The sequence below is a fragment of the Rhinolophus sinicus genome, chromosome 15 (genome assembly GCF_057876585.1).
Source record: "Rhinolophus sinicus isolate RSI-liver-muscle chromosome 15, RSI-T2T, whole genome shotgun sequence".
Classification (NCBI taxonomy): Eukaryota; Metazoa; Chordata; class Mammalia; order Chiroptera; family Rhinolophidae; genus Rhinolophus; species Rhinolophus sinicus.
Window position 1 is genome coordinate 21540149 of NC_142515.1, and position 20087 is coordinate 21560235.

Consider the following 20087-nt stretch of genomic DNA (forward strand, 5'->3'; position numbering starts at 1 on the left):
ATGGAGGGCGCAGCTCACAGTGGCCCATGTGGGGATCAAACCGGCGACCTTGTTGTGAAGAGCTAACCGGCCGCCCAACCACCATAATTTATTTTATTCAACAAATATTCATTACGTATCTGCTGAATGCCAAGCCCTGTCCTAGACACTGAAGATATAGGCATGAAACATACATGGATCCCATCTTTAAGAAGCCAATAGTCCAGGAAGGGAAATTAGACATGGACAAAAATCACAATACAAATGGCAGGCAGCTTAGGGCCACCTCCCTCCACCCCAGGCTGCCTTCCTACTTTACCTTTGCCTGTGTCTGCATCTTGGACACAGATGGACCTCTGCCCAGGCTTCCTAACGGAACTCGGATCTTCCCCAAGAACCCTTGGCTAGGGAGGTATGGCTCTTTCTTCCACAGAAAGCTCTACCGCACCCCAAAATGGGATAGAGTATGGGACAGGCCTTGGTCCAGGAAAAGGTGCTTTACAAACATGTGAGTTTGGTGTCCAGGACATAGGGCAGAGAGAGGAAAAAACAAAGTGTCAGGTGGCTGGTGTCTGTCACTAACTGGCCTTATGACCTTAAAGAAGTCACTTGCCCTCTCTGGCACAATGGGTAGCCTCTATTCTGTGGCTCTAAGACCAGTGGCACTGGCAGCACGAATGCAGAGCCTTGGCATCTGGGGGCTACAAGGGAGTGTTCATTTCTTCCCCAATATCTGTGCCCCAATTATCAGGAAGTGCAATCCCACCTATTCCGTCATCTTGAGGAGAGACATGGAGGAGGGGACGATGGGGGTGGGCAAGAAGAGACCACAGAATGTGACAGAGGCCTGGGGAGTTTCAAATTTTGGAACCTCCGGGGCAGGAATTTAATAATACAGAAAGCTTGGTCAGCCTCAGGACTGCCCAGAGGCCTGCCACAGCCTAAAGGGGAGGTGGGGTTTCCAGGAAAGAGAGAAAGACAGGGAGGGAGGAGAGAGGGAAGGAGGAAACCAGATTTCAGTCCAGGCTGTATTTGCATTGGTTTGCATCACTTTGCACTATTTCACATCACTTTGCATTTTTTGCTTCCTCCTTCAAAAAGGGCCCCAGAAACCACTTTCCACTATCCAGGGCCAACCAGACACCCTGTGTGTTAGCTTCTAGGCCTCTCTGGAGCAGCTTCCTACATGCCAGGCCCATGAGGTGGGAGGTAGGGGTGGCACAAGGAGCTCGCCGTGCTCTCACTAAGGAGACAAGACTGGAATCACCAAACAGTGCTCCAGGGCTTTGAAAACTGCAAAGCAGTGGGGAGACTCAGACAATCTAGGAAGGCTACCTGGAAGAGGCTGAGTGGCCCCTGGATAATGCAGAGCAGGGGAGGTCATTCCAAGGAAGGGAACAGTTGGGGTGAAGGGCAAAAGATGTAATGACTACAAGTGCCCTACCTGCAAGACGTACCCATTGGGCTCAGGCCAGCCTCAGACACAGCTTGACTCTTGGTTTCAAAAAATACCACTGGTAAAAGGTAACACTACACATTGTTTAGGGATGTATACATATGTAGAAATGAAAGCATAGAGGAAAAAAATACTCACTGAGTGAATAGATAACAAATTCTGGTACATCTACACAATGGAATACTACTCAGCAGTAAAAAAGGAATGAACTACTGATATGGGCAGCAATATGGATGAATTTCAAAATAATTATACTAAGTGAAATAAACCAGTTTTTAAAAAATGTGTACACAATCCATGAAGCAACTGCAGGGCCTGCATTCCTTTCAAAACCCTTCCTTTCCCATCACCCTGTCCCATTTGTATCAATTCTAGGAAACACACACTAAGTTATAGTGATAACAAGCAGATTGGTGGTTGCCTGGGGCGGGGGGGGTGGAGGGAGAGGGAGGGACTATCAAGGGCACAAGGGGACATTTAGGGTGATCGATGTGATGTGTTCACTATCTTGACTGTGGGGATGGTTTTGTGAGAGTATGCGTACGTCAAAACCCATCCAACAGCACACCTTAAACACATGTGGTTTAGTGTGTGTCAATTAAACCTCAATAAAGCAATTTTTCTAAACCTGCTGAGCCCAGCGGCTGATTAGAGCCTCTCCTATGGGGCTCCCCTCCCCAGCCTCGTTCAGAACCCAATCCATGGACCAATTGCACAGGGCCTCAGATTCCCTTAAAATGCTTCCTCTTCTTACCACCCATCCCAGTTGGGGTCCTGGGGCCCTGGGTAAAGGTACAGAAAACAATGGCTCTGGGCAAATATGGTGGTGATACCCAGGGGCTAGAGACCCAGGCACCGGAAGAGCCATTCCCCAGGGCCTCCCTTGCCTGAGCACAGCTCTGCCAAGACTTCTTTCCTTACATCCAAAAGGGCTCCCTCCCTGCACTTTGTCATACACTATAAGCCCTTAAGGTCCCCATTCTATGGATGAGTGAGTAGCAATCCAGACTGGTTAACCAAGTTGTCTGAGGTCACACAACAATTAAGTGGCAGAAGTTGGACTTGAACCCTGGCTTCCAATGCCATGTCCAGGGTCTTTTACCCTCCTCAGCATCTACTACTGGAGCTCATTTCCCTCTGAGTCCAAGATGGCAGGAGTAGTGGGGAAAGGCTTCACGGAGGAGGTGCTGGTCAGTCCTGGGGTGGGGAGCGGCCCCAACCCGGGGCCTCAGGATGTTGGGCTCAGTGGCCCGTGGTCCTGGGTGGAGCCCCAGTCTCACCTCTGGCTCCCAGAAGAGCTCCCAAGGAGTTCCCCACCTAGTGACACGTTTACAAGCTTCTCAGGAGCCACAGTGAGGGACTCCCCCTCCACACAGACAAGGCTGCTGCTCACACAAAGGAAACTCCCCGCTGCAGCCGGCCCATTCTTCCTGGGCATTTACTAGCTGCCAGACACGAGCCTGGCCAGCCCTCCAGGTCACCCTCAACCAGCTCCAGACCACATTCCTGCCTCTGGGTGGGGTCCTAGGGGAGATGCCTGGATACAATGTAGCCTCCAGAGTGACCTCCCCACTGCCCCTACCAAGCCCCGCTCCAGAACCATCTTGGCCGGGCCGGGGATACAGGGATACACAGGCTGGCTGAGCTGGGCTGCCAAGGAGAGACAGGGAGGGACCAATACTAATGACAATGACCAAACTCTATGTGGCTTAAGTGGCAGTATCTTCAGTTGCCCCAATGCCACTCTGACACAGGTCCTCAGAAGAGAAGCTACTCACCGAGGTCACCCAGCCAGAGTAAAGACCCTAGATGGGAACCCAGGCCTGCTGCCTCCACACCCAGCAGCTCTGTCACTAACTGTGAGACCTCTGGGAGCCTCATTTTTCTCATCTGTAAAATGGGGGTCACGGCAGACCTTCTTCATGGGATTCTTGTGAGGATTAAATGAGATGATGCATGTAAAACTAACCCAGTAAGTGGTTGTTATAATAATAATAGTTATTAATGATTACATTAATAATTAACAGTTAATTATTATATAACAGTAATAATAATTATTGTCGCTATTGACATCAGTCTGTGCTCTCCTACTTCCCCTACCCCATGTATCTTTTCTCTGCCCCATGTACACCTCTCCAAATCCCACCCATCTTTCAAGGACCAGCTGAATCCCCCTGCATCCAGGATCGCCTTGTTCTGAACCTGTGGACCAGTATACCAGTGCTGGCATGGCCATTTGCATCCCTTATGATGGAGGTTTGTCTCACTCTCTGGACAGTGGGAGGGGCAAAGAGTACAGCACTGGAGGCAAGTGGCCCTGGGTTCAAACCCTGGCCATGCCACAGATTTGCTGTGTATCTCTGGGCAAGTCACTTCACCTCTCTGGACCTTGATATCTTTCTCTGTAAAACGGGGTCATCATAGCTGCCCTGCCCACCTCTCCAGATTGTTGTGAAGACCCAGTGAATTCATAGATGCAAAAGAATTTTACAAACTTTAACCTCTGATCCCAACATAAAGTCTTATTTTTTCGTATAAAAGCAACCACCACCACCAGAGGAAATGATTGGCTCATTCCAGCCTAGTGGGAGCCCGAATACTTCTGTTTTATCTTATCCCGAATTCCCTAATTCCAGATTGTCAGGGTGTCCTGATTTGGACCAGTGTATATGCATTCACTGAACAGGGCTCTCTCTCTCTCTGATGGAAAGGCTCTGGGAGCCAGTTCGAAGGGTGGGGAGGAGGCCTGACTGAGAGAGAGGATTGTGAACTTCTCTGGGTTCCTTCAAGGGGCCCACCTCCCTCACCTGCCTCTTGCCTCTAGGCTTAGCCCACGCCCATTTCTTTGCTGGGAACTTTTCCTTCCTCCTTCCCACCTATATACTTGTCTTTGACTCAATCATCCTTTAGATCTTGATGTTAAGGCCCACTTTCTCCCAGAAGTCTCTCTGACCCCAGACCAGGTTACGGGACCCGCTGTGGACTTCACACACCCCTAACAGAACAGCCAGCACCCAAGCAACCTTTCTCAACTCTGACTCCCCCACAGGATTAAGCCCAAACGCCCTGAGGCACCCACTACATGCAATAGCTTCTGTATACCCAGAATGGCTCTGGTTTTGTGCTATCCTTGGGAGAGCTGAGAAAGCGTCACTCAGATCATTTGCTGTGTTCTACAGTGAAGCTTTCTGGCTAGGAAAGACTGCAGGGTTATTTGTGCATCTCCCTGATGGCCTGTGAGCCTCCTGAGAGCAGAGACCGTTGTCTATTTTATTGCCGTTTCCCAAATGTCTAGCTCGAAGCACACAGCAGGTGCTCAGGAAGAGCTCCTGAATGAGTTGCCACTGTTCAATTCTTCAATCCACTGATCGACTGGCAAGTGTCTGAGGGGCACGCACTTTGTACCTCGCCCTCTCTGGTGTGCTGTGGAGAAATTAGAGAAAGAGGGGACTAAAGGGACAGCTTCCTTCCCTGCCTAGCGCCAAGATCCCACACTACGTGCCTGACTACAGCCCTGCCTGCTCAGAAACCTTCAATAGCTCCCCACTTGCCTGTGGAAAACAGGAGAGAAGGAAGTCCGCGGGGTTGGTTTTTTTCCTGTGTATCAGACACCGCACCAGATGCCTTTCATGTCCAACCTCGTCTCACCTTCCCAGTCCCTGAGAGGCAGGTATCTGTGGGGAGCAGCCTCTACAATGGCCCCAGTGAGCCCCTCACCCACTGCCTGGCAGTCATGCCCTTCTTGAAATCCCCTCTTCTTGTGCGTGGAGTGGACCTAGCAACTAGTTTCTAACAAATTGAATACAGCTTAAGTAATGGGTATCATTCCCAAAACTGGGTTATAAAAAGCCTGGGCCTCCATCTTGGTTGCTCTCTCTTGCCTCGCTCAGGTTGCTCCCTCTGGGGAAGTCGGCTGCCATGTTGTAAGGTAGCCTCAGGAGAAGCCCACATGGGGAGGTTCCGAAGACTGCCAATCACCATGTGAGTCAGCTTGGATACGGCCCCCCTCCCGGCAAGCCATCATTCAGATGAGACCACAGCCCCGGTTGACTGCAACCTCACCATAGACAGGGAGCTGGAGGCACCTACCTAACTGTTCAATACTCCTGACCCACAGAAGCTGTGAGATAATTAAATGTTTATTGTTTTAAGCCACTAACTTTTGGAGAATTTGTTATGCAGGGATATGTTATACAGCAATACAGTATCAATTAGCCCCATTTTATAGATAAGGAAACAGAGGCTCTGAGAGGTAATAACTTGCCTAGGCTCACACAGCTAGGAAGCAGTGGAGTTGACTCTGAACTCGTGTCTGTCTCGTTGCACAGCTGTCCTCAGTGGGCCCGCTGTCCCGTCAGCACGCTCGATCCCCTATCCCCTGCATGAAGCCTCCACTCCACCCCAGTCAGCTTCTCCACAACTTCTTCAGCCCCCCAGGCATACACCTGTGTCGTTTAGGAATAGGGGCCATTGTAGCACCTCATCATGCCCCCAGAGAGCCCGGCTATGCCCACAGCAGGTACTGCTGCTCCCTGGAAGACGGAACGAATCCATGATGACAAGGTGGGCGGGTGAAGGAGAGTGGCAGGGAGTGGGCAGGATCAGCAACCTCAGAGCCAAATTAATCTCCACACTGAGCCTCCTGCTCTCATTCCCTCTGGGACATCCCAGCAGCCAGATGTGCGTGCAGATGTGCCTCCCAATATCCTCACCGCTGGGAGGGAACCAGCCCTCCTCTTCCCATTCTCCCATCCCACCCCAAGATTCCAGAGGGGATTCCAGACAAGAGCTATTCTGGGGTCAGTTCCCTGTCCCTGTCTTCCCAGCGCCTCTCCAAGCCCGCAGGCCAAGCCTGAGAGAGTGAGGAGAGCATGTCTCAGTCCCATAAATCCACACACCACGCAGACATCACCCTTAGGTCCCCTTACACAAATCCATACTCGCTCGTGTGGACCTGCGTGCATACAGACACAGCTAGCGTGTGCGCCAAATGGCAGACACAAGCACCCAGGGAACATTCTGTCCTGGGGGAACCTCAGGGCTGGAGAAGCAGAAGACACAATCTGGGTCCTCGGAGGCAGCCAGGCGCATGTGGTGGACACACTCCCAAGCACACCCAGGCCTGATGAAGCCTCCCTGGAAACCTTCACAAAAGCACATCCATTTACAGAGCTCTTACTATACACCCCTGTGCCCATTAGCTCACTTAATCCTTTCTACAACCCTTCAGGGGAAACCTTATCATCCCCAATTTAGGGAAGTGGACACTGAGACTCAGACAGATAAAGATCCTGACCCAAAGTCACATGGCCAGTAGAGTGGAACAGGATCCAAACTCTCATCAAAAAACACATGCCCACCCTCCCCGTCCCCCCCAACCTTGCCTGGTCTCGGGTCTCATGTCTTCTGAAGCATCCTTGATGGCTCCCCTCAGGCCACCTGCAGTTCCAATGGTGAGTGGTCCAGAAGCCCAGAGCGTGTACCTTACACTTGTCCCTCTTACTCACTGACCAAGCAGCTGCTCGTGCCCACTGTGTGCCAGGCCCTGGCTGGGTTAACAGAATACGAAGATGGGTCAACCTGATCCCTGCCCTCCCAGCGCCCACAGGAACGAGTTGGGTGTGGGATGTGTGTACACATGTGTTCACAGACACACCTGCCAGACTCACCTTGGCCTCAGCCTCCAGAGCTGCTGCTAGGAGACAGGAGGCTCACTGCTAATCCCAAGTCTCATAAATCCCTCTAATGCCCTCTCCCCTGCTGCCTCCTTGAGAATTAAGGAACCCAAGGAGGAGAAGTGGGGAGTCAACTGCAGAAGGGACTGAGTCACCAGCTATTTCCTTCTAGGCCACAGCAGCCCCCTCTGTATAGGACAGTGTGGGAACCAATCTCTCAGGTCCCTGCACCAGCATCTAGGGTCTGTTGGTTCAGACACCGACCTAGGGTGACATGTACGTCTGGGTGCATATGTGTGTGTCATTCACTCAACACCCCTCAGTAACAGGTCCCTCCCTCACCCTGGGGAGAATACGGACAGAAATAAAGGAGGAAGGGGAGGGGAGCAAAGGGGAAGGGAGGGTTCTCAGTATTGTGGCTGTCTCCCTCTCTGCTCTTCCTACCACCCGCATCCTGCCCTCAAGATCGGGAAGCAGCTCTGGAAATCTGGCTGATGAAAGAGATCAAGCATGTAACTGCCGAAACCATTTTCTAAATGGGAATTAATTTCTCCCATGGGACCCCTGCCAGGGCTGCTCTCAGAGGAGCCTGACTCCTCACCAGCAGCCCCACTATACACATGAAAACATCCCCCTCCCCTCCCGCCACACACACACAATTAGTGCAGAAACACTGACATCTACAGAAAAACAAGGACACGGCACAGGCACAGAGCCCCACAAATGTGGCTGCTCATTCATGGAAACACAGACATGACAACACTCAGTTCCTAAATAGTATATAGATAAACACATGTTACGTGGGTCTACACAGAGAGGCTTAAAACATAGACATGCAATCTGCAGACACCAGAAACACAGACAAGATATGTCCACGAACACACGACTAGATAACCCCTATACACACAAACAGTCTGGGGTCACCTTCCCCTCACCTCTCATTGTATGTAACCCAGTAATCCAAGATCTTCAGCTTGAAACAAACCAAAACCCAAAGGCTCACAGTGAACATACAATCAGAAACTGTAACTGTGTCCTTCCCAGTCAGGTTGTGAGCTGAAAGCACCCTAGGAAGGAGCAAACCCCTGCATCTCCCACTTCCCCCAACTCATCTTCCAGAAGTAAGCAAAACCAGAGCCACTGGGATGGTCAGTGCACAGCTATGGATACCACGGACATGGGTAAGGACAGGCCTGCAGGGGTTCTGCTAAGGGGCTGTGTGGGTACAGGCAAACACTCCCTCTCTACAACCCCCAGCTGCCATCTCCTACTCATGTTGAAGGCAGGCTGAGGCAGGTGATGTAACCTAAGAAAGGTGGTCCTGGCAAGGGCGTGGAGGTCAAGACAGATGGGGCATTGGATGAGCACTCACCGATGGCCACCCAGGCTGGATGCCCAATGCCTAGACTTCTCAGTGCACCCCAAGCTATCCTCCTGTCCCAAGGGGAGAGGAAAGGAACACAGCCCTGGCCTCAGAATGCCTTTCCAAACCCTGTAGGTTTTCTCCATGGTAAGTCCTTATTCACATTGTCTCACGTAAGCCTCCTCGTACTCCTGTGATGAGGGTACTATTACTGGCCCATTGACAGGTGAGAAAACAAGGCTCAGGGAGACATTTCTACAACACACGTCTATCTACTCAAGAGCATGAGCTCTTGACGGCTATATGCCGTCTCAGGTGCTCGCGAGTCGTCTCAAGGTCCTCGCTTCCTCGGAAGCCTGTGCTCTAAGGCAGCTGGATGACAGTGTGCTGCGTCCTGAGCCTGTTGGGAGAGCCTCTCTGTCCTTTCCAGGCCCAAGTCTGACTCCAGTGGAAAATGCCAGTCAGCTTCAGACCTTCTGCCAACAGGCCCCGCTGGGGCCAATGAGCCCTGAGAGGAGCCCCCGCCCCACCGACAGGCAGGGCCAGGCCCAGGTCACCCCAGTCCGAGTCTCAGGCCAAGGCCAAGGCCACTGGCTGGCTCCAGATTATGTGTCTTCCAAGGCCTTCCATCTGTCACTTAGCCCTCTAGGCCCAGGACAAAATTCATTTCCTTTTAAGAGAGCCAATGATTTGCTTTTCCCATGTCTCCTTCCCTGAGTTTTTCTTTTTTAATTAGAAAGTGCTCTCTCAAAGTCCAGCACCTAGAAAGGGGAAGCCACCTGGTCACCATCCCTGGCCATGGCGCCCCACTTCTCCTTCCTTCCTCACTCCTGCCACCACCCTCCTTCCTTCCTAGGCCTCTCCACGTTCCTCAGTGCCCACTGGACTCAGCAGATGGAGGCTGTCCCATCCCCTAATGTCCTGTCCAACGATAGAGGAGGGCATCGAGGGGAATGTGGCAGGGACTCCCCAAGATCAGCTCGTGCTGCTCTGGCACCAGTTTTACAGGAACCCTAGCTCCCAGATCCCTGAGGAGGCTTCCCCTCCTGGTCTGGTGCCACATCGGCCATGTTACTCCCTAGACCACAGCACTCGAGCCAAGTAGAAAAGGGGACAGGAATTGGGGCGAGCAGGAGCCCTGTGAAGCCAACCAGAATTCCTCCCTTCCAACCCTTCACCTGCTTGCCCATTGTTCTGTCTGATCATGGACATGAACCCCAGAGGTTAGAAGTTCATTCACCTCCCCAGCAGAGCATTTGAGAACTGAGATCAGGCAATGTGGAGGCTGTCACTTGCATATCTGTGTGCAAAGGCATGCACGAACACTTGTGCACACACGTGTGCCCCACACATCTCTCACAGCTCCATCATGCAACTCGGCGCTGACCTCCATGGCCCACATCCTAGGGTTCACAAACAGGTCCCCAAGCTGTCCCAGTCCTGGGAAAGGGGGGTATGGAGCCCCAGAACCTCACATGCCCCTTGGGGGCTGGTCAGCACCCTGGGTACTGCTGGGTGCTGAGGATAAGGAGACTTTGTGGGGAGACCAGCTGCCAGGGAAAGCCCCTTCTTCCTGCTCTTCCCAGCCCTCCTTGCTTGCCCCACCCCAGTGCCTGCAGCCCAGAGGAGCCCCTCAAGGAGTGAAGAGGCAGGGGGATGACCATGCCCTCAGCCCCAGCCTCCCAAGGTGGTCCCCAGGCTAGGGGTGGGTGGACCCCCAGGCATCAGCGGGGGCCTTACCGTGGAGGGTGGTCCTGGTGATCTGTCCCCCCATCACGGGCAGCAGGCAGCACGGCCACCTCCGTTTGGCTAGCTGGCCTCGTCACCAAGCCACCCTGGCTGCCAGCTCCCCTCCTCCTGCCCCCCCTCCCCCGCGGTCAGCAATCGGCATGGCAGCGATGAGCCTGCCCCTCCCTCGCCCCTACACGCTCCCTCCCGCACACCACAAGGCTGCCTGCGAGGCTGGCCACACAGGCACGCACACCCCTGTGGCCCCCTGCTCACCGCTGCCTCCCAGCTCCCACCCACTCCTGGAGCTTCCCCCACCTCCGCACTGGTACAGGCAATGGGAGCTGTCATGTTTATTTACATAAGGAGGAGGAGACTGGAGGCTTCCTGAAATAGCCCAGCTTCAGAAAACGCTGGAGATGCCCCAGCCTAAGCAGGCAGACACACACACACACACACAGACACAGACACACACACACACACATGTGCAAACACGTGTACACACATATGTGCACATACACATGCATGCATACATGTACATTCCCCATCACACACACGTGAACAACCTCACCATTCGCCCAGACCTTCAGTCAGTCACACGTCATTATGTACCCACTACGTGCAGACATCAGGCGACGCAATAAGGATATTGCGGTGAGCGTAACAGACACTGGCCCTGCTCTCGAGGGACGTACAGTCTGGCTAGTGGAGCTTAGTAACAAAGAGCTGACACTGCTTCTGTCTTCTTCCGGGCTCTGTTGTAAGTGCTTAAGAGTATTAACTCCTCTGGTCCTCAGGGGCTGAATGATGGGGTCAGTACTGACGTTATCATCAATAGGTACCATTATCATTGTTATCTTACAGATGAAAGCACTGAGATAAAGAGGTTACCTACCTACATGGTGGCAGCGCTAGGATGCAAACCCAGGCAGCCTGGCACCAGAATCCACACTTTTACCCCCACACCAAGCTGTCCCTTTGATCATAAACATACACAAACACACACCAATATAAACAGACCACACTACCCATCTACACCATGTCACATGTATGTACACGGACACAGGCTCATAAGCACTGGCAAGCATTCACCACTGTGCACACTTTGCCACCTACTGCCCACCAGACACGTGCACGATACATATACACCTCGCAATGTACACACTCAACACATGCGCCTTCCCACAGACTCATGCAGTCTCTGGAGAGATCTTGAGGTGCAGAACCTGGCACCCCACACTCGGAGGAGAGGGAAAGGTGTCGGCAAAGAGAGCAGAGGGCAGTGGGAAGGCAGGTCCCTCTCACGCTAGGCAAGCATGCTGGGAGCCCAAGGCATCACCAAAAGAGCGGCCACCATACACTGAGCGCTTGCGGTGCACCAGGCACTGTGTACACTGGTTGACACTCCAAGCGGCAGGGATGGCTGTTATACCCATTTTACAGAAAAGAAAATGGGAGCTCTGAGAGGCTCAGGAACTCGTCTAAGGTTACCCAGCAGGTCAGAGGCAGAGACAGGACTCAAGCCTGGGTCTGGGGACAATCTCACAGTCCATCACCCACCACAGCTCTCTGTGGGACAGGCCTCTCCCAGGAAAACAGGACAACTCCCCCCTCCCAGGCCCAGGCCTGTCCCCAGCCGGCCCCCGCCCCTGCCCCATGGTCAGGGATCTGGGTTCCCAGGGAAAGATCTGAGTAGGGAGGGAAGGCCAGTGAGTGAGGGGTGGGGACTGGGGAAGGAGCTGTGGGAGAGGCCGGGGCTGCCCCTATCAGATGGAACTCAGAGGGCTGGGCACTGAGAGGGGCTGGGCTGGGCCCTGAGCCTTCAGCTCAGGACCCTGCTGCTGCCATCCCTGCATGAGTCTGGGGCAGGAGAGGGGAGGGGGAATACTGGAAGGGCACTCAGGCCTGACCTGGGGACATCAGTCAGAGGGCTGGGCAGGCCCTGGGTGGGAGTGCCCGAAGCCCAGCATGCTAATCCACCTCCCAGTCTGGAGGCACACCCGACACTTCTCCCTGGGAGAAGCTGGGCCATGCAATCCCACATAAGGCTGCCCCTTTCTACAGGCAGATGCTCGCTCATGGCTGTGTACAGCCACGTGTACATGTACACACACACACACCCTGTTCCTCTGGGAGAGTGAGTCTGTGTCACAGTCTGACTGAGAGTAAATAAGCCAAACTCCTTTTGTGGGGTAAATAATCCTAATAACGGCAAACACAAGTCTTGACTGTGCCCAAAGGTTCTAAGCACCTTGCACATGTTAACTTGTTCAAGCCTCACGACAACCCTAAGGGATAGGTTGCATTTTTATGCCCAGTTTACAGATGAGGAAACTGAGGCTAAAAGAGGCTGCTCTGGAGGCTGTTCCTGCAGCAGAGTCAACCTCCCTCATCCTACCCGCCTTTTAATGCATCTGGCTGGGCCCTTCACCACCAGCCCCTCCTGTGGCCAGCCTGGTCTTCCCAGCCCCCCAGCACTAGGAACACCTCTTCTGGGAAGCCTCTCTAGGGCCCTGAGTGTAGAGTAAGTCCGCCTTCTTGGAGCTTGTCTCTCCTCTGAGCCCGAGCTATGCCTCTCCCAACCCTTTGTCAAACTCTGCCCAACACAGTGACAGCCATCGCCCAGCTGTGGCCTTATTTGTTTGCCCTGGCTTCTCTTGAGTACATGTTGACAATTCAACTTGACCAACATTTTTTGAGCACATACTATGTGCCAGACACTAAGCTACACACTGGGGCTGCAATGGTGACCAACAATAAACAGACCTTGGCTCTTGTGGACTTATAGTCCAGAGGGAAACAGACATTTATCAAGCAGTCTCACTAAGGAACATGTCATCACAATCCTAGGAAAGTGTTCTGAAAGAAAGGAGCGAGGTTCTGGGGGGCTCGGGGCAGGCTTTCCTGAAAAGCAGTGGTGAAGGAGAAGCAGGCCTGTCCATGTGTTGTGCAGGCAGGCTGGGGAGAGAATGTTCCACAGAGTGAGCACAACACGTGCCAAGGCCTTGTGACTGAAGTGAGCCCCACACAGCCAAAAAGCAAGATGGTATGGCTGCAGCGGGGACAGCAGAAGGATCCTGGGGAAACTTGCTGGTGGCAAGCCAAGGTGGGCTGGGGACACAGCAGGAGGGCCTCGAAGAGTTGGGTGAAGACCCTGGCCTTTTTTCTGAGGGCAATAGGGAACCCCTGACAGGTTTCAGCAGGAAGGCAATAAGACCAGACTTGCATTTCTAAAAGGTCTCTCTGCCATCTGCTGTGGAAAAGACTTGGGAGGAGGCAAGAGGAACCAGGAGAGAAAACAGCGGCATCCAGGGCGCCGGGCCTATACTGGACTTGCCCGCATTCCCCTCGGGCCTAACGTGGTGCCTGCATAGAGCAGGTGCTCAGGAAATATCTCACAGATGGAACCAACCAATAGCATGTCATTTTCTGGAAACAGGACTCAGAGGAGTACCTAAGCGGGGATGGGGGCAGGGTGAGGGCGCAGCACGGGGAGTCCTTCAGGTAGGCGGCACCCTCTCTCTGGCCACTGCAGCAGACAATTGGGAGGCAATGTGGGCAGCCCCTGGGCCTTCACACCACCACTATCTGCAGGGGTTTTCCAGCAGACTTCCTTGGGTCCTATTTCCAGCAAGCCACTTCCCCAATTTAAATAGGAAATGGCAACATCCTCTGTCTGAGGTTATATTCTTATATTCTCTACCTCCTCCCCAGAGCAGTGGCCAGGCCTCCACGGAGGATGTGACAGCCAGCACTGCACCCCTTCTCTGTTTGATCTGCTGAGGCAGCACATAAAACCTCATTTGGCCAAAGAATTTTGTTACTAAAAGGAGTGAGAGCACTACTGACCTACATCGTTCATTCATTCGTTAAGCACTCACTGAGAGCCAACTCTGGACCCACAGGTGAGCAAGACCCAACGTCTGCCCTTCAGAAGCCAAGCAGGAGCCATGCTGGGATCAAGGAATGAGTCTCCTTTGGCTCTGGTTGAATTATTTCAGTGTTACGTTCTATAGAAAAGGATAAGGACGAAAAGATATGAAACGGGATGTGAAAGGGGAATGGAGACTCTGTAAGCAAGTCTGTGTAAAAAGTTGTTAAATGCAACTATTTATTGAACACTTACTGTGTGCCCGGCACTGTGCTAAGTATTTCACACACACAATGTCACCTAATCCCAAAACATCCCTGCAGGGTTACAATCATTCCCATCCTGCAGGCTATAAAACTGGGTGGGGCTCAGAGAGGTTACACGGAAGGCAAGACAAGCCAGAGTTCAATCCCAGACCTGCCTGCCATCAAAACTCACACTGTAGACAGGAAAGGTCAAACGGCAGGGGACTTCCTGCTTGGGGAAGAGACAGCAAGGGGATAAATACACCTTTTTTTAAGGAATCAGAAGGGTTCTGTGTAAAGGCAGAACCTAGGAGTTTTCCAGAAAACAAAGGGTGACAGCCCAGGGATGGAGCTTTAATGAAAGCAGGGGAGACTGTGGACTGGCATACTACTGGACCTTCTGCCCACTAATGGGTGACCCATCCTAGAAATCTTGCAGAAAGTAGACCTGTCTGTGACCTGGGCGGGAATGTTATACCTCAAAGCCCACAGGCAGAAAGCAGGACTGGGTGTGCCCTTGGAAAGCACTTGGTCTGACAGAAACCCTGCCAGCCTTCAGAAAAAGAAAAAGGAAAAAAGAAAAACGACAACTCCCTCCCTGGCTAGCTCCCCAGCTGCATCTGCTCTCTGACTCCAGCCAGGGCACCTCTGCCCCCTTGGCTCTCTGAACTCATTCAGTCCCCAAGACCCTCCCGTCACCAGGGTTCTCTTCTTCCTGCCATCTCCCATCTCCTGACACTTTCCCTCTTGGGCACCATCTTGGTCTCTGTGGTCAACTTTCTTCTCACCAAGTCCTTTCTCATCCACGTCCCCCAAGGCCCAGCACCGCAGCCTCAGGCCGAGCCTACCCTCAGATCTTAAAGTCTAGGGCAGACCCAGCAACTGCAGAACAGAACATAAAATAAATTCACTGGACAATAGAAACCATTGGAATCAGAGACTCCAAAATTTTTGAAGAAAGGAGATCTTGAGATCTGGACCCAAGAGAGCATTGGGTCCAGCCACTGCCTTCAGGCAGGCCAAGAAGTAACGTGCCCATTTAACAGGCGTAGCAAAGGAGGCCTAGTACATTGTGGACTTCCCTATGGTCACACAGTAGGATAAGGGCTTGAACACTCAGGTTTAACATCTTCTGGTGCTTACTTAGCATGACATATGGGTCAGGGCATTGCAAGGCATGGCAGACAAGAGCGGACAAGGAGAAGGGATCACTTCTCTTTACGAGGTGGGCAGAGGGGACTGGTATCTGAAGTAGTCCATAAAGCGAGGGCAGGGAGGGGAGGGCCGTGCTGGGGAGGAGCTGGGAAAAGCTCCTGGTTGTTGTCATATCTTTTTCATCAAGAACAAGGGCTAATTTGATTGAGCTGATGAGTCACCTGGCATATGGGGCTTAAGGCCAAGCTGCCAGGGCCATCCTCCCTGCCCTATTAGACTGGGCCTGGTGCTGGAGAATGGGGAACAGGGAGCCCCACCCCCAAGGCTTCCTCTCATGCCCGGAACCAGGATGAGACTGGAGGCTGTTGCCTGGAGTCTGGAAGAGAGAGACATGTGCATAGAGATGAGGAGAAAGACACACAGAGACAGAGCATGCGCTGCGTGCTGCAAGGAAACTGGAGCCAGGGAGCCCATAGGGTGTCCTCTGGGGCTGGGACAGGTGCCCCAGCAGTGACAGCTGCCAGCCGCCCAGGATGATGGGAACACAACAGGTGCAGAGGCGGGGGCGGAGACCGAAAGGGAATCTGAGAAAACAGCTTGGAGTTGGGCACCCCTCCCAGGCCATGGGCCCAGTGCCAAGCAGCCGTTTCACAGACCCTCCAAGACACAAACACACCTACGCCTGCTCCCCAGGTCTGGGCCTCAGGACCATCCTGGCCAGCCTGGACTACACAGGAGTCACGTCCACGCCAGGCAGAAAGGACAGAACAAGGAAGAAACCAGGTTTTGATTCCCAGGACAGAGTGTGCCAGACAGATCCCCACCCACAGAGCCCCCAGCTGGCAGCAAACATTTGCCTGCGATAAGATCTATGTCACCAGGAAGGAAGGGTGGGGGGATGTGCCCACCCCACCCTCGTGGAGACTGGCAGCTCTGTTCTTGAAGTAAGATAGGCAAGCCTACGGACACATGACTGGGTAAGCTACCGAGCTTCTCTGAGGTCCAGTAAAAGGAATAGCAACAATTGCTGTCAACGCTATTCAGAGGCCCAGAGAACTCAAGAATCAAGGTAGGACCTAGAGCAGCTAAGATCCCTACCCGACCTCAGGGAGGAGTGACTTAGGATCCAGGATATGAGCACACTAAGGATACTTGGAAATGTTCCACTGAGGAGAAAGGGAGGCAGGGAGGACCAGCTGTAAGAGCTAGGGACCACCTTCATCTTCGTGCAGCACCCTTTGCTTAGCACCACTCACGGTTCCAGGCTTTACATGTATTATTGCACGCATGCCTTATATGCAAATGCCATTCCAGAGTGCTGGGTAACAGTGGATTCTTCTAAGTAAGCAAATTAAACATAGCCCCTTGTCACCTGGTTAGCGTTCTGTTTTTGTTTGGGGATAGAATGAATTTTCAACTTGAAGCCATCCCTTGTCTCAATGGTCACAAGTCACAAAGGACCTAAATTATCACCTTGCTGAGGAGGGTGAGGAAGGGCAGACAAGAGACATTTATTGGAGGAGGAGGCAGAGAGATGTGGAGACCCAAGGGGGTCAGGGGACAGGACACATGTGCTTGAGCAAGACACGAGCCTTGTCCATCAGAGACGCATAAACACACACTGGACTGATCCCGCTGGGCCTGCCCGGATTATGAGAAAAGCTGGCAGCTGAGAGCAGGAGGTTAAATCTCTCCTCTGCAGGCAGAGACCACCCTCCCCAACCCCATCCACCTGCCTCCACCCCTCCCTCCCTCCTCTCTCTCTCTCTCTCTCTCTCTCTCTCTCTCTCTCTCTCTCTCTCTCTCTCTCTCTCTTTCTCTCTCTCACCTTCAGGCCTAGTGGCTCAGCCAGGATTCCTGGTGTTCAACACTTCTGGTGTCCCCCCAGCCAGCTGAAACTACCCCCAAATTACCCCCTTCAGCCAACTCTCCTGCCTGTAGGGAGTGGCCTTCCTCAGGCTCTCCTGCTTCCTTCCCCATCCCTCCACCCCAGGTCAGACTTACTGAGGGATGGCAGAGCCCAGAGCCACCTGACTTGGCTCCCACCTCTGCTCCCTGGTCCTGCCTCCTGCTCCCTGCTGGGGGCCTCTCACTCCAACACTCAGACTCAGACACTGGGCATTCGTGGGCACCCTGGAGCCATGCTGGCTGGAGAGTCAAGGGTAGGACCCGCAGGCACAGAGGCACCTGTGAGTACTGGGGTCCATTCAAGACCTCTCAGCAGAGGCTAGCGTCTTTCCTCACCACTTAGCTGATGCACAAACTCTGTCCCTGCCCCTACACTTCCAGCCCTAGGCCCAGACTGAGTCACTGACCCCAACCCCAATCTTACGTCTTGTCATCAGGAAGCCCCACAAACAGGGTCTCTGGGGACCACGAGCATGTGGCTGGCTCAGTGCTGGCCACGCCCACCCCACCTCCCCGTAGCTAGAGCTCAGGTGTGGGCTCTTGGGACTGTGGGTCCCCTGCCCAAAGGACAGCTCAAGGAGGGCAGCCACCACAGGGTGACAGAAAATCCATTTTCCTCCCTGCAGCTGTCCCATCTCCCAGTTTGCTCCATCTCCCAATTTGCATGCTCATCCACTGTTGCCATCTTCCTTTCCTCTCTCTCTAATAACGTAACTCAGGCTCGTCCCCCACGACGCCACACCCTTCAGGATTACTGTCTCCTTTCTTTCCTCCCTCCAGCTGCTGGAGCCCAGGGCCAGGCAAGCCACCAGAGACCCCAGGAATGCACAGGGTGAACTCTCCAGTCCAGAGGACAAAGCCTTCCCTGGGAGTCAGGACTCCTGGGTTCCAGGCAGGTCCTGTAGCCCATGGTCAAACTCAACCAAGGCGTGGGCAGATCTGTGGGAGCCTGTGTGAGTTTGGGAAGACTCAGGGAGGGCAGCCCCTTTTAATGTCTGATAGGTCCCCTCATCCTGGGAGGGTGGTGGGTAAGGGCTCCAGGAGGTGGGTTAATGCAGCTCCTGTGTTGGGCAAACAGAGCAGGGATGTCTGCCCAAGGCATCCCCCCCACCTAAAACAAACACTCCACCCCTCACCACCTCAGCCCAGCTCAACCAAACCCACTTCTCCTGCCCAGAGTAGAACTCTGTTCTGAGAGCCAATTAAAGGAGGTGGGCTACATTAACGTCGCCTTTGTGTGGGGGTCTATTTTTACCAGCCATGACACCACCTCTATAACTTGCTGTGTGACCTTGGGCAAGTCATTCTCCTCTGTGGGCCACAGTTTTCATATCTGTAAAATAAAGACTCTGAACTCATGTATCTTTAGCTCTGAACCAGGAGTTCCCTGAATCACGGATGTGGAGGGGAATCATTTGGGGAGAAGCGATCAAGAATGCCTGCACTGTCTGAAGCAGCAGACCCTCCTTCTCACCACTTTCCACCAAGGTCTGGTGGAAAACCGAAGATGAGCCAGCACACTCGTAGCTGGGCATCACTGCTTCTCAGTCCTCTTCCTGACCCCACCAAACACGGGCACCGCCTGAAGGGTCCGTGGCCTGGTTTATGCTTTGAGTGCCACTAGCCAGGCCAGAGTCTGGGGTCAGCCTGGATCCCCCCAGCTGAGCAGTCACTATGTCCTCGTCAAATCCATCCCCTGGCTACTCCAGCTGCAGGCTATCAGCTTCATGCTGATCTGGACAATTCTTCCAACAGCCTTCAGCCTCCCCCTTGCTCAGGCTGCCAGGCTGACCTGTCTGCTGACAAATCTGGCTGGGTCACTCCCCAGCTTAGATATCCCATAGTCGATAAACTCCACCCTCCTTTGGGAAGCATTCAAGGTCCTCTGTGAACTGGCCTCAGCCCATGTATACGGCCTCCCCTCCCACCCCAAGTACCAACACTCCATGCCCATGGACCACATATGTCCCAGGACACTGCTGCATCACACATGTCCATGGCTCTTTGAACACTGTTACTCTACCTGGAATGCCCTCCTCTCACAATGGTCATTCAAAAACTCCTGTCTCACCTTCATCGCTCAGCTGGGAGGCATCTTTCTGAGATCACTCAATGCCCCAGGGCAGACTACACCTTCCTTCTCCAAGGCACGTCCAGCCCTTCGTGTAGCCCCAGCCCTGCAGTGACAGTAAGCGTCCTATTAGCTCTGGATCCTCAGCCCCTAACATGGTGGGCACTGGGGAGTGCTCAAAGCGTATGTTCTGAAGGAAACAAGAAAAGAAGGAGGAGTTGGGAGGAAGACAGGCCAGAGCTGATGATGGGTAATCTTTACTTGGCCCCCATCTGCCCCCTTCTCCAGGCTCCACATCTCAGCGCTCAGGTCACCCTCCCAGCTGTGATGCCCCAGCTTGCTGTGGACCCAAAGGCAACAGACTGCCTCACCCGTGACCTCACAGCGCCGAGGTGGCACCCCTTGTTCCCTCAGTACTATTGACTGCACGAGCTGGTGCCCACTTAGATAGAAACGGCCAAGAAGCCAAGCAGCCAGGTGTGTCCTGGAACACTGAGGAACCACAGCCTGGCTGACCGTCTTCCCTGGAGGCAACAGGAGCGCATCCACCAGCCCCCAACCACCCACGGCAGGACTACAAGGAGAAGATGCTGAAAACATGTGCCTGGCTCCCTCCCAGACTCTCCCAGTTAAGGA

The 20087-nt window shown here is 53.4% G+C and overlaps 1 protein-coding gene across 5 annotated transcripts in view; it reads right to left on the reverse strand.

Annotated features, from left to right (window-relative positions):
* Positions 1-20087, reverse strand: part of NEURL1 (neuralized E3 ubiquitin protein ligase 1) — a 62332-nt gene that overhangs the window by 17518 nt on the left and 24727 nt on the right. Inside the window, exon 1 of one of the 5 annotated variants that reach the window (XM_088791867.1) lies at positions 14051-14078. The exons of 3 other annotated variants lie outside the window; for them this stretch is intronic. In XM_088791867.1, coding sequence (XP_088647993.1) covers positions 14051-14063 — 13 coding nt within the window. In that variant the 5' untranslated portion in view covers positions 14064-14078. Of the gene's footprint in view, positions 1-10213; positions 10451-14050; positions 14079-20087 lie in introns of those variants that run through there. One more of the 5 variants, XM_019725056.3, reaches the window with a different exon arrangement.